This window comes from Diadema antillarum, unplaced genomic scaffold, assembly GCF_040938485.1.
Source record: "Diadema antillarum isolate AM-2024a unplaced genomic scaffold, OU_Dant_1.0 scf00000166, whole genome shotgun sequence".
In the NCBI taxonomy this organism is placed as follows: Eukaryota; Metazoa; Echinodermata; class Echinoidea; order Diadematoida; family Diadematidae; genus Diadema; species Diadema antillarum.
The window spans coordinates 709,607-722,566 of NW_027271055.1; the positions used below are offsets into that span (position 1 = coordinate 709,607).

The 12,960-nt window shown below is 39.7% G+C and overlaps 1 protein-coding gene across 1 annotated transcript in view; it reads right to left on the reverse strand.

Moving 5' to 3' along the window:
* The window catches only part of LOC139722492 (uncharacterized), a 51,809-nt gene that overhangs the window by 10,155 nt on the left and 28,694 nt on the right, over window positions 1-12,960 (reverse strand). Inside the window, exons 8-10 of the mRNA XM_071633780.1 lie at window positions 11,223-11,315; window positions 8,991-9,162; window positions 7,831-7,910 (exon numbers count right to left, since the gene is read on the reverse strand). Of these exons, the coding sequence (XP_071489881.1) occupies window positions 7,831-7,910; window positions 8,991-9,162; window positions 11,223-11,315 (345 nt within the window). The remainder of the gene's footprint in view (window positions 1-7,830; window positions 7,911-8,990; window positions 9,163-11,222; window positions 11,316-12,960) is intronic.

Genomic DNA, 12,960 nt, shown 5'->3' on the forward strand with positions numbered 1-12,960 from the left:
GGCTTTTGATATTTTTTGGGAGAAATTCTACGGGCATTTTGATAAGCACATTCCGTATGAAAAGCCAAAACCTAAGGAACAGGGATTGCATCCTTGGATTACTAATGGTATACTCCGATCAATAAAAAGAAGAAATGCTCTCTATGAAAGAAGTATAAAGAAACCATCTCTGGAAAACATTGAAAAATACAAAAAAATACCGGAATAGATTAACATCAATTATTCGATCCTCTCGTAAACTGTTTTACTCTACACAATTTGAAAAAAAACTACAGGCAACATTGCCTCCACTTGGAGGGTCATAAAGGGCGTTTTAGGCAATCAAGGCAATACTTCTGCCCCAGAGAAAATCTTAGAAAATGGACAAGAAATTACTTCTCCTGATGACGTTGCAAACTCTTGCAATACCTATTTTGCAAATGTTGGACCTAACCAGGCTAAAAAGATTGATAGGAATTGCTTGAATTTTAGGGAATATCTGAAAGGCCCTTCAGAATTTTCAGTCTTCTTGCAGCCTACTGACTGCATTGAAATTCTTGAAATAGTTACTGCATTCAAATCTAGTCACTCTTGTGGACATGATGAAATAAGTACATATTTATTGAAACAAATCATCGGCTCAATCATCACCCCACTTGTTCATATTTGTAATCTCTCTCTGGTGACTGGAGTATTTCCTTCCTCATTTAAGCTAGCCAAAGTAATCCCTATCCACAAAAAAAGATGACAGAATGTTAATCTCGAATTACAGACCAATTTCAATTTTACCTGCCTTTTCTAAAATCTTAGAGAGAATTGTATATAACAGGCTCTATGATTTCTTGGAGAAACATAACTCTCTAAATCCTGAACAATATGGATTTCGGAGGTCTCATTCAGCTGACCATGCCCTTTTGAAATTTTATGATTGTGTCTCTAGTGCTCTAGCTGCACGTGAGCATGTTATTGGTGTGTTTATGGATCTTAGTGAGGCATTTGACACACTTGACCATTCGATCCTCCTGTCTAAGCTCTGTCACTATGGTGTAAGGGGTGTGGCTTATCAGTGGTTTTCTAGCTACTTGTCAATGAGAAGACAGTTTACTCACTGCAACTCTGTTAATTCTGACATTCTGTATCTGAAATGTGGTGTTCCACAGGGATCCATTCTAGGCCCACTTTTATTTCTCATCTACATAAATGACATTTGTGATGTTTCAACAATCTTGACCTACACCTTATTTGCAGATGATACCAGTGTTTTCTTATCTCATCGTGATGTTCGAACCCTTGAACTCACTATTAATTCAGAATTACCAAAGCTAACATCATGGTTCAGAAGTAACATACTATCTCTGAATGTGCAGAAGACTAATTTCATTCACTTTAAAGGGAGGAAATGCTCAGGTGCTCAACAATTTAATGTCAATCTAGATGGTACCCGCATTGAAAGGAAAACATGTACAAAGTTCCTTGGCGTATATATTAATGATAAACTTAATTGGAGTGACCATGTGAATCATATCGCTACACCGATATCCCGCATTATTGGTATATTATATAAAGTAAAAAGTTTTGTTTCTGACAAAGTGCTTTTGATGTTATATAACACTCTTATCTTACCTTATAGTTCGTATTGTAATATTCTGTGGGCAACGTCAAAGAGTTTGACAGATAATATCCTTTTGTTGCAAAAGAAAGCTGTTCGCATATGTACAGGGTCTGGTTTCCTAGAACATGCAGACCCATTGTTCTTGAAATTAAAATGTTTAAAAGTAGATGATATACATTTCCTACAGACTGCCCTCTTCATGTTTCGTTCTAAGCAAGACATACTACCTGTCTCTTTTTCGACAATGTTTCAACTTAACAGTGCAGTTCACTCGTATCCCACGAGACAAGCATCAGATATACATTTAGTGAACCCCGGTACTGCACTAGCCTATAAATCAGTCAGACATAGCGGTCCTGATGTCTGGAATGCGCTACCTCAGCATGTTCGTAATTTACAAAAATAGTTACTTTCAAAAGGTCGATCAAACATATTCTATTATCAGCTTCACGCTGAACTCCTGGATACTATTAACTATTAAACTTGCTGTGATCATATATTTCCCCTGAAATCAACATTTGAATGGGATTTATGAGAAATTTAATCAATTCAATCAGTATAATTTGCTTATAATGACTTGACACTTTTTCTTGCTCTCACTTGTCAATGTCCGACAGGACAAATAGGCACCACACATGCATTTCTTCTTTCCCCCTCATGTTCCCATGCTCTCTTTGTAAATACCCCCCCCCCCCAAACTCCTATCAAGTATCATTTAAACTATTTACAAGCATATATAGGTTGTGTGCACGGGGGTTGCAACGATTCTCAAGCTTTAAGCTTATGTTGCAATTCCTTTGCGTGTTCGTTACCTTGAATCCTTCTTAAAAGTACATGCTCTTCCATATTTCATAAGAGGCTTTTCATTATCTCATTTAGGAATGTTCAAAACATGAATCCCTACCTCAACCAGTAATGTAGCTCTCTTAGTGGAGTTGTATACTATCCTGTAACATGCTTCTTATCAATGTATACTTATTGTATGTATTCTGTCTTGGCTATATGAGATGTACTTGCATACATTTGTATGCATTCCTATTTTGTGAGCACGCATGAAATCTTGAATAAATAAGTAAATAAATAGATGCAAACTTGAGAAACTACAGCATGACATTGTTTTCTTAACCAGCCAGAATGAAAAAAAAAAACACATCGCGGGTAATCAGTTTTCAATCAATTTCACCCAGTCACTTTGCCATACTCATTCTCCTTTGAATAGTGGTCAAGTTAAACCAAATCCTAGGCCAAATTGTGCCTCAGCTGAGTTTCCATGCGGTATGTGTGGAGTACAAATACATGAATCTGATCCTGCCTTGCTCTGTGATGCATGTTACTTCTGGTGTTAGAATTATAAAGATAAATGCACCAGCGCATTAGCCAACATTACTATTAGACTGTAGCTGATTGATCCAGGAAATTTTACGGGTTTGCTGGCAATGTGGCTTAACGTCTCTCCCAGCAACATACTCGTTGGCAAAAACTTTATTCGCGACTGTATTCGCTGTGACGGCAGCCTCGCCCTGGCCTTCGTTCATCTTGCCTTACTCTCCAGGTGCCCATTACACATCTCAAGGGATACGGAGACCGGGCATTTTCCTCTATCGCTCCTCGCCTATGGAACTCCCTCACATCTTTTCTCCGTGAAATTGACAAACTGGATCACTTTAAAGCCTCACTCAAAACTCAGATTATTCACCAGGCATTCGATTGCTGTCTTGGAGGAGACTGCGAATGAATGCCTCTATAACAGAATGGCGCTATACAAATGCTGTGGATCATCATCATCATCATCATCATCAGAATAGACTCTCGCTACCGGATTCAGGTCCAGACTTGCGTGATAGCATCAACAGTGTTGAAATCCACGCCTAAGAACACCGAATGTCCCACGTCAAAGTGTTGGGCCATCTAGTAAAAATCGTACCAAGAATCTTAAGCCCATGATTATAAACCGGTTTGGTTTGAAAGGCACTCCAAAATAGTCTGCTTTTCATGCTTCTGTCGAGTGCCACAAACGAGATGTCATTATTCGATGTGAATCTTAAATAGTTAATGGTAGCATCCCTACGTAAGGCACATTTCCAAGCAACTACTAAAACTACAGAAAGGATAGAAACCAGAATAGAGAGGGTGTCTTTCTTGCAGTGAAAGACCCTCTAACCAAGAGTTCGATGCATACTGCCAGTGACTGCTAGCTTATTTTATATACTGCAAGTTTCTACCGCCCGCGTGATATCAAGAAATTACATCTCAATCAGCTGCTGCTCTCACTGTCCACCCTGACGTCTAGACATGGGAGGAGTCATTCGAATATCATTATAACAGGTAACTTTATTATTCCTAATCGACTGAGACTCCTACACTATATCCGACAAATCCATTCAGTGCCTCTTATTATCAACAAATTCTAGACGTTCTTTTGCAGTTCTCTCTTCCACAAGTTGTCAAAGACATAGCAAGACCTGCATCTGGAAAGGTCCTTGATCTCGTTACCGTCTAACCTAGCCTTGGAATCGTGCAGTCCTTGCATAAATCATGGAATATCAGACCACGCTATAACCTTCACCTTGAATACAAACCCGAAGATGATTCCAAAGCCACCGAGGGAAGATCTTTCAACATCACCAGATCACGAAGCAAATCTGGATGAGCTCTGTGCCAGCTCTGTTGCTGGATTCTCCGATAAATAGCCGTTTTCATCTCCTGTAACTAAAACGGTAGATGAGAATGGAATTAGCATTTCAAGCTTTCTTGGCAAATGCCTTGCAAACTTTATTCTCAGTAAGATGAGCAAAGGGAAGCGTCATCTCCCACGGATCATAACTGCCATGAAGAGACAGATGCGGAAAAGAGACAGACTTACAGAAAGGCAAGACACACTTAAACAGAGACCTGATGCATGGCAAACCTTGGAACAATTAATACCGAAACATTGTCTCCAAAGCAGTGCAGTGCTCTCCCTGCGATTACATCGACGGTGTCAATGCAGCCAACTTAACTGAAAACCTAAAGTCCTTTTGGTCATAATATGGAGTCCCTAATTTTGCAATGTGACACCAATCAATTATACAACTGCAAAAGGGAAAGTGAAGTCGCTAAATGAATGCTTGCAGTCTGTCTTCACTAGAGAGCACATGCCATCAATACTTCTCCCTCCTCCTCCCTCTAGAGGCATTGGCCATCTCCACACGCACGCCCGCGGAGTAGCAAACAACTTTCTCAGCTAAATCCATGTAAAACTAGTGGGCCAGATCAATTACCACCACGATTGTTAAAACCAGTCGCAAAGGACATCCATTGCACCAGTCGTCTCCTTTATGTTTTAGCACAGTTACAACGAGGGAGTTGTATAGTTCCGAAACAGTAGAAGCAGGCGCTCGTGACTCCTATTCACAAATCTGGGCCTAAAAGTGATGTGACCAACTATCGCCTGATCGGCATTTGTTGCAATGTTATGGAACGCATGGTAGTGAGCCATATTTTAAAACATCTGTCAGCCCACAACACCTAGACCGATGTCCAGCACGGCTTCAGGCAGAAACGGTCTACCACAACCCAATTTAACTATGTATAAAACATGACTGGTCACATCTTCTCCAAACTCGCAGTAATAGATGTAGCGTTTCTTGATTTCCAAGAGGCCTTTGATCACCATCGACTTTGTGCCTAACTCGAGTATTAAGACATAACTGACGATGCACTTTGCTGGATAACATAACTCATTTCTGATCGGCAGCAAGCAGCCCGTGACATCTGGGGTATCGCATGTTTCAGTGATCGGGCCTGTCCTATTCTTGTATATTAATGACATCAACGCCAATATTCAGTCCAAAAATCGCGCCTCTTTGCGGACGACATCATAATCTATCAAGAGATCAAGATTCCACATAATCACAAAATCTTTCTACAACACTTACACAAACTGTCGGACTGGTCGAAGGAATGGCTGGTGGTTTTCAACATAAAAAAGCAGTTATCACTATTACAAGAGAGCGCAAGTCTGGCATGCAAGGGTATGCTCTACTTGACATCAATATCCCACGAGCAGGTCAATATAGATATCTTGGTGTGATGTCACAGTCACACAAGACCTCCGTTGAAGTGTCCACTGCCAGCCTGTGCTTGTTATCAAAGCCAACGAAACCCTAGGTCTGGTGCGGAGGACTCTGTTTCCAGGTTCATTAAAAAGAGATGAAAGCCCATGAATACAAGTCCCTCGTCCTCCTTTATAGTCCATGGGCCAGGCCAGATATTGGTACCATCTGAGGTGGCAAAACCTTTTTGGTGTCATTTTGTTTGTCGGGCATAGATATGCTTATCAAGCTATGATAGCATTTCCAAATGAGTAGCTTAGTCATAGTAAATGAATTTTTAACCAATTTGGTCTCGTTGTTATATCCCTATACTTCTGAATCGAAACTAACCGCTATTGTTATACAAAGAAGAGCACTGTCTTCTGTATGTTCCATAGAGCTGTAAAATGCAGCTCTATGGTATGTTCACAGGTGTTCTATTGTAAACGCGGTGCGCTTAGTCTTTATTCAAGGCAGCGAAGGGAATATCCAAAGGTTATGATGTCCACAGCGCTTAGTCCTTATTCTAGACGGCGAAGGGAATATCCAAAGCGTATGATACAGTGTATATCTTTTTATCTAAAAACAACACAACAACAAAAGCAATTTCTCATGAATTTTGCCGTATCTTTCAATTATTTATCATTTTCCGACGAAAACGCTACGGTGAAAACGCTGATACCACGCCAATGTCGCTTTATTTCCCTCCAACAATATAAGATATGCAAAAACAATGTACCGGTACACTACAATACATTATAATGAATGATATTGTAAATGAACAGAGTGATTTTTGTTTAAAATTGATGTATTTGTTGATAGGGTAGTATAAAAACAGTATAGATAATCCCTTTTATGAGGAACTTTAGATATGATAACGGTACATTGGTCTAGATAAAGACTAAGCGCACCGCGTGACAGCTGTGGACATCATAACCTTTTGGATATTCCCTTCGCTGCCTTGAATAAAAACTAAGCGCACCGCGTTTACAACAGAACACCTGTGGACATACAGAAGGCAGTGCTCTTCTTTGTATAGCGGTTTAGTTTCGATTCAGAAGTATAGGGATATAAAAACGAGACCAAATTGGTTAAAAATTCATTTATTATGACTAAGCTACTCATTTGGAAATGCTATCATAGCTTGATAAGCATATCTATGCCCGACAAACAAACTGACACCAAAAAGGTTGTGCCACCTCAGATGGTACCAACAACCCATTTTTCGGGTCTTGGCCCATGGACTATTAACTTGAGTACGGAGTAGAGGCCTGCGCCTGGAATCCTTATGATGTTACTTCTACCACTCGGTGGAATGGGAACAGGTACAACGAGCTGCTGCCCGCTTTTACCGAGACTATGATTGACGATCTTAAACTCCCATCACTCAATTACTATCCAGTTTGGCTGGACCCGTTACACACACGTGCGCCGTCTTCTTGCGCAAAAAAAACCCCAACAAAACAAAAAAAAAACCACACCAAAAAAAAAACAAAAAAAAAACCAAAGACAAAAATGAAAAATCCAACACAGCAGTTGTGACTGATTTTGAAAAGCTATCATTGATTCGGAAATATACTAAGCCTACCCAATGTAAGTCTCTTGATGAAAAGGACTTATAATTGTACCATTGATTCATAGACAAATGGTTTGTTAGAGTTATCATAGACTTCCAGGACTTCTGATAAATTACTAGTTCCTGATATATCTTGTTGTCGTGAATAAACTCTATACGGTGATAATTTTTTACCATTTTAGGTATTGCGTAATATTGTCAAAGAAATTGTGGATTCCCGCATGCGCAATGTCTGTTTGAATCCAAGTCGGAAGTATGTTATGTTTGTTTGTTTGTTTGTTTTTTGTTCACTTATTTATTGATAATTTAGTGTTAATTTCATGACAAAGGAGCTGAGGGTTGTTGAGCGAGACTGAGTCCAGGGACCCGCGAGAGACAGCCCCCGCTCCGCTCTCTTCTCTGTTTACCAGCGTTAACATATAGCTCGATGGCCTGTAAAACGATCTCGGGAATTCGCTTTCAGCGGAATTAGACAGCTTGTTGGAAGACGACTTGCATGGTCCCTTAGTCTGGGTACTACTTCCCTATGGGTAGGACCTATAGACTGGCACTGCCGGCAAATGTAGGATAAGGGCATGGAATGAACAAACCTATATAGAGGAATCAGGAGTAGAGGACTTAAGTAGTAGAACTGCATGTCACAGGCAAGATACCAAGTCCAGTTTACGCACTGAAATGGAAAAGAGTCAGAAAGAAAAATATTTAGAACAAAGTAGAGTAGGGGAGTAAGTGTCACACATATTATACACGTTTTGAACAGGCTGGCTATGGTTTCAGGATTGAAACATGACGTCGCCAAAAACTTAAGATGAATTCTTTTATACATTACAGTAGTTTAAGCCCTATATCAATAGATACTCTCTGCTCTTTTGTGCAGTATCATTCCTCAAAACTTCGGACCCTAGTCCCCTAGTGATATTTTAGATCGGTAGTTGAAACTTGCCTTTAAATAATTATTGATTTAAGAATACGCCAAACAAAGACAAACTAAATGTAAGACCTAGTTAAAAGATTGAGAATTTCGTTATCATGGATCATGGAAAAGTTGCGCGCATCTGCTTCGTTTGCCCCGTGCGAACTCGTTTAACACGGGTAGTGAACATCGGAACTAGTGCTTTGTGATGAATTGACTTAATCATGGGAAGCAAGTCACTTTTTGCTGAAAAGAAAAAGAAACTTTGGGCAGCTTTAAAAAAAAATGCGTACAATTAGAACTAAATTTGCAATTATTCTATGAGAGGAAAGGGTAGACTTTTTGGCATTAAAGTATCCATGTTTTCATCTTACCTATGGAGATTTCGCTGAATTTCTGTATTTCGGGGGCTCGGTGTACGATGAAAGGCTCGCCAAATTTTAGTGGAGTAGGCCTATGGTCTATGGTATCAATTTTCTTCGAGCGGTTTCTGAGACCAGATGATTTTAGCTGGAGATTCATGTTACAAAAATGGATCCTACTCGTCTATAGGAAACGGTTGCTTTTTAAGGATCATTCCAGGTATAGTTATATCAAAATTCACAGCTGTGGCTTGCTAAGATATTACAGCGCTGGGTCTGTATACATCCTCTGCACCGTTAGGGCACTCCGGATGGCGCCACGTGAAGACGCTTGCCTCTATAAAATGGCAAATACCCATTTGCCCATAAATACTACACACGCAAAAATTACACTGTACATGACATGAGTGATGTGTGTAGCCATATGAATATATTTGTGACTGTGCAAATGTTGGTAGGGCCTATACCTAATTACCTCAGCTCTGATGGTGGGTGGAAAAAAATTATTGATGAAGAGAATGCCAGTCCACCAGTAGCTGCGGCATAACTCACGCCCACTTTCTTCGCGGTACCAAATCGGGCCTTGATTCATCTCAGGAACAATGTACACCCGGATTAGGATAAGCATAGCCAGGGCTGGGGTTAATCTATAAATCAGTAGAGAACAGTGAGAGAGCAGGAGGAAACTTAAGGCAAAGTGATATGGCGGTGACAACCGCCTTGCGATTATTGCACACGTAATTACTTTTGTCCTACCGTGAAACTAATATTATGTGTAATTTGGTCATAATTTCTTATGCGTATTCTCTCTCTCTCTGAGCAGACCAATATGCATCTGTAGGCCCTTTAGAATAAATTACCCCATCATATTCCATCAAAGAAATTAGTAATTTTCTGTGATAATGTCAATTACGCCAAGGGTAAACTCATCGTCATATTTAGCACCATTCACGTACAAATGAATAGGTATCGCGGCACCTTCGCTTCGCAAGAGATTTCATGTGCAAATGAATGGGTATCACGGCGCCTTCGCTTCGCGAGAAGACAATTCATAGGCCTACACTCAGCATAGCAAGTCTACTACTCATGTACCACCACCTATTCTTAGATCGACCACCCTTGTTGCGGCACAAATTGTCACCCCCGGCAAAGGACGGCAATTTGTAGGGCCTACAGGGTGCGACGGCACAAATTGTTGTCTCTTTACAAATTTTCGCCTGGCGACAAATTTTGCTGCTCGCGCATTTCCCAATTTTTTACCTCAATGGCGACAATTTTTGCAGGGAAAATGAAACGTAGCTGCAGAAATTGTCGTCGGTCGTTTTCTTCAAGCTGCAAAAGATAATGCGAAGATGCCTTATGAATTGTGTTGTTGAGGTGGGTGTCCCTGTCACCTGCGACGTCCGTCAGTACCCAGGACTTCAATTTCAATCATAGGCCTATTTGGAGGGAAGGGCGGTTATACAAATTAAGTTTCACATTTTACCAAACATGGAGATCACCTCAAGTTCAAAGGTCAGAGGCAGGGGTCAAGGTTAAGTTTTTTTTTATAGGAATACAATGAAATATAATATAATATGTCAATTAATAAAACGCAAAACCCATAGCGCGTTTATACAGACATCCCTCATGCACACAAATGCGCGTGAGCCCACACACTCACTCTCTCACACACACACGGACACTAAAATATTATGTGCGAGCGCACATGCACACTTCCTCGTGTGACTTTTTACATGACTTGTTGGCATGGATGTAGCCATTTAGTTATGTGTTGGTATTCCAGTGCCTATTGATATGTCAAGAATGATATTACCCCCTAAATATACTTTGCGAGCAGGCGACAATTTGTGCCGTCAGTCCTCTGCACATATTGTCGCCCAGCGACAAATTGTGCAGTGGCGACAATTTGTGCCGTCAGCTCTCTGCATACTTTGTCGCCCGTTTCAGGTAGCGACAATTAGAAAGTTAACAGCAGGTAAGAATTAGATCGGAAACGTACTTATAGTACGAAAGTAAGCCTTTTGCTGGTGAAATACGTAACTTAGGGGCGAAAATTTGTGTTTCTCTTTCATCGTACAGAGATAGCGCTCTGTTGACTCAGGGAGCTCCCACAGTATAACTGTGTACGAGGAGCACCCCGGGGTTGCATTAAACCATAACTGTAGACGGTTTAGTCTAGAAACATTTTTATTATAAGTTAATTATTGTTCACATCTTGTATATTTAACAACACTTAACATTAATGGTACTGATACACATTTTTACGTTCATTGTCACCTTTCAAAACTATTTTGAAGCACTAAAGCAGCGATTTAGTTTCATCTGCAAATGGTAAATTTTGCCTATATGATTATTGTCGCACCAAGCATAATTAAGGCCATCTAATATAATAGATATTGACTGGTAGCGGGTGGAATGTACCAATTTTTGGAACATCATGCAGGGATTATATTCCCTCGTGATCTTTATAGAATTTTCCTTTGGGAAAATATAACTCCCTGGCTGTCTGAGGAATGTTATATTCCAACCAATACCATTCAATATCTGTACAGTATACTAGTACTTCACTCGTGCTTTTATATCACTAAAGCTCTGCCATAACTTGCAAGAAAACAAATGAGATTTTCCATCCAGTACTTTTAGTAAGTGATGCCTATCATGAAGTGCCAGGTTCGTTGAAAATTTTGTCTCAAATCTTTAGTACCTGAAGTGTCTGTTGAGGTAGAACCATATCCAGTCCATCTTCCCATCACTGGCCTTCATCCTTCTGAGAGTGAGGTATGTCAGAAGAAATCCGCTAGGAAGCACGAGAGGGGGAGAGGAAAGTCAGAGATAAACTCTGCGTTTATTTGATACACTGAAGCAAAGAGCAAAACTCTGAGATAGTTATCAATTGTTCGTTCTTTTTTCAGTATCATGGCAACAATATACGTGTGACACCTTGGTCATGTACTTTATAGATGAATATCCGACTTCAGCGCACTGTAATATTTGTGGCGGTCATAGCTTGGGCTTCGGAAGAAGAACAAAAGCATTTTCAATGAGTTATGCAATGAGCCATGTGCGTTGCTACGTCGGCAATGGTCAGTGCATAAATTATCTTTTTTAGGCATACTTGAAGCCCCTTTACAGAAATCACCATTAAAAAAGTACCCAAACCGAATTGGTCTATAGCAGTCAGACGTCACCTTTTGAACATTGATTTTTTTTTTTTACCCCCAAATATGCGCCAATTGTTGGTAAGAACGTTTCAAAAAGTACTCTAGCATTTCGGGGATGCGTCCCAAACTAATCTCAAGAATTTCGCAGATTTCGCGAAACAACTCAGGACATTTTTCAAACTCTCATAATCTGTTCAGAGGTTTCACAGAGATTTTGCGAACATTGCGCACGTATGTATTGCGTATAAGTTGTGCGTTCTTGACGAGGCTTTCAAGACATTTTTTAGAACAAATCACGAGCAAATCACGACCAGCTGTGCGGAAAACATTCGCGATGTTATATATATATATATATATATATATATATAAAATTACATATATAAATTACATATATATATAGATATATATATATACACTCAACCAAAAATAAGTTCCCCCCTAGCATTTTTGGATATATCTCAAAAAGTATATTACCGATTTTCATAATTCAAACGGGAATAGATAGGGAATTTTATTACTCATAACGGGAATGGCGTATCATTACCACCAGATATTGTTATTGGTGTGAAAAAATGCATTTATGTCAAAATGCATGGAATAAAAATTGCACTTTAGTAATTTGCATTGACTTTTACACAAATAATCAATCAATCACTCATGATTCTGAACTTTGAAGCATGGTTTATTGCATATTTCTCTATCTCTTTCTTTTCATGAGCATACGGTGAAGTATTTAATAATCGATATGCCCACCATCCGCTTCAATGACCAGCCGGCATCTCTTCCTCATACAACTGTACTGTTAACTAAAGTTTGTACTTGGCGCTGCTCAATATTGGCCCATGCTCTCTGCATGATGCGCCGAAATTCTTGCAGTGAAGTGTCATCTTTCACCTTCTTGCTCGCTTTGGATTACAGTCGGGGATCTTGCAGGCCACTCCATACGTTCGATGCCATTTCCCTCAGCAAACTGGTCTACAACTTGAGCACATGATGCAAAATGGCCATAAGCACATTCATGTGATGATCAACCCAAATTGGAATTAAAAAGCACATGGCTTCGACCAACATTTTCATATTAAAAAGGCCTAATATTTCAAAAGTATGCATAACATCTGTTTAATAGTGAAGTACATTGTACCAGAATAAATTCCTGAGAATTACATAACAATTTGAAAAGGTCATTTGCTAACTTACATATAGGAAATGTACACAATATGCTTCATATAACCTTAAGTGCAACTTTTTTTCCCCTGCATTTTGACATATCAAATGCATTTT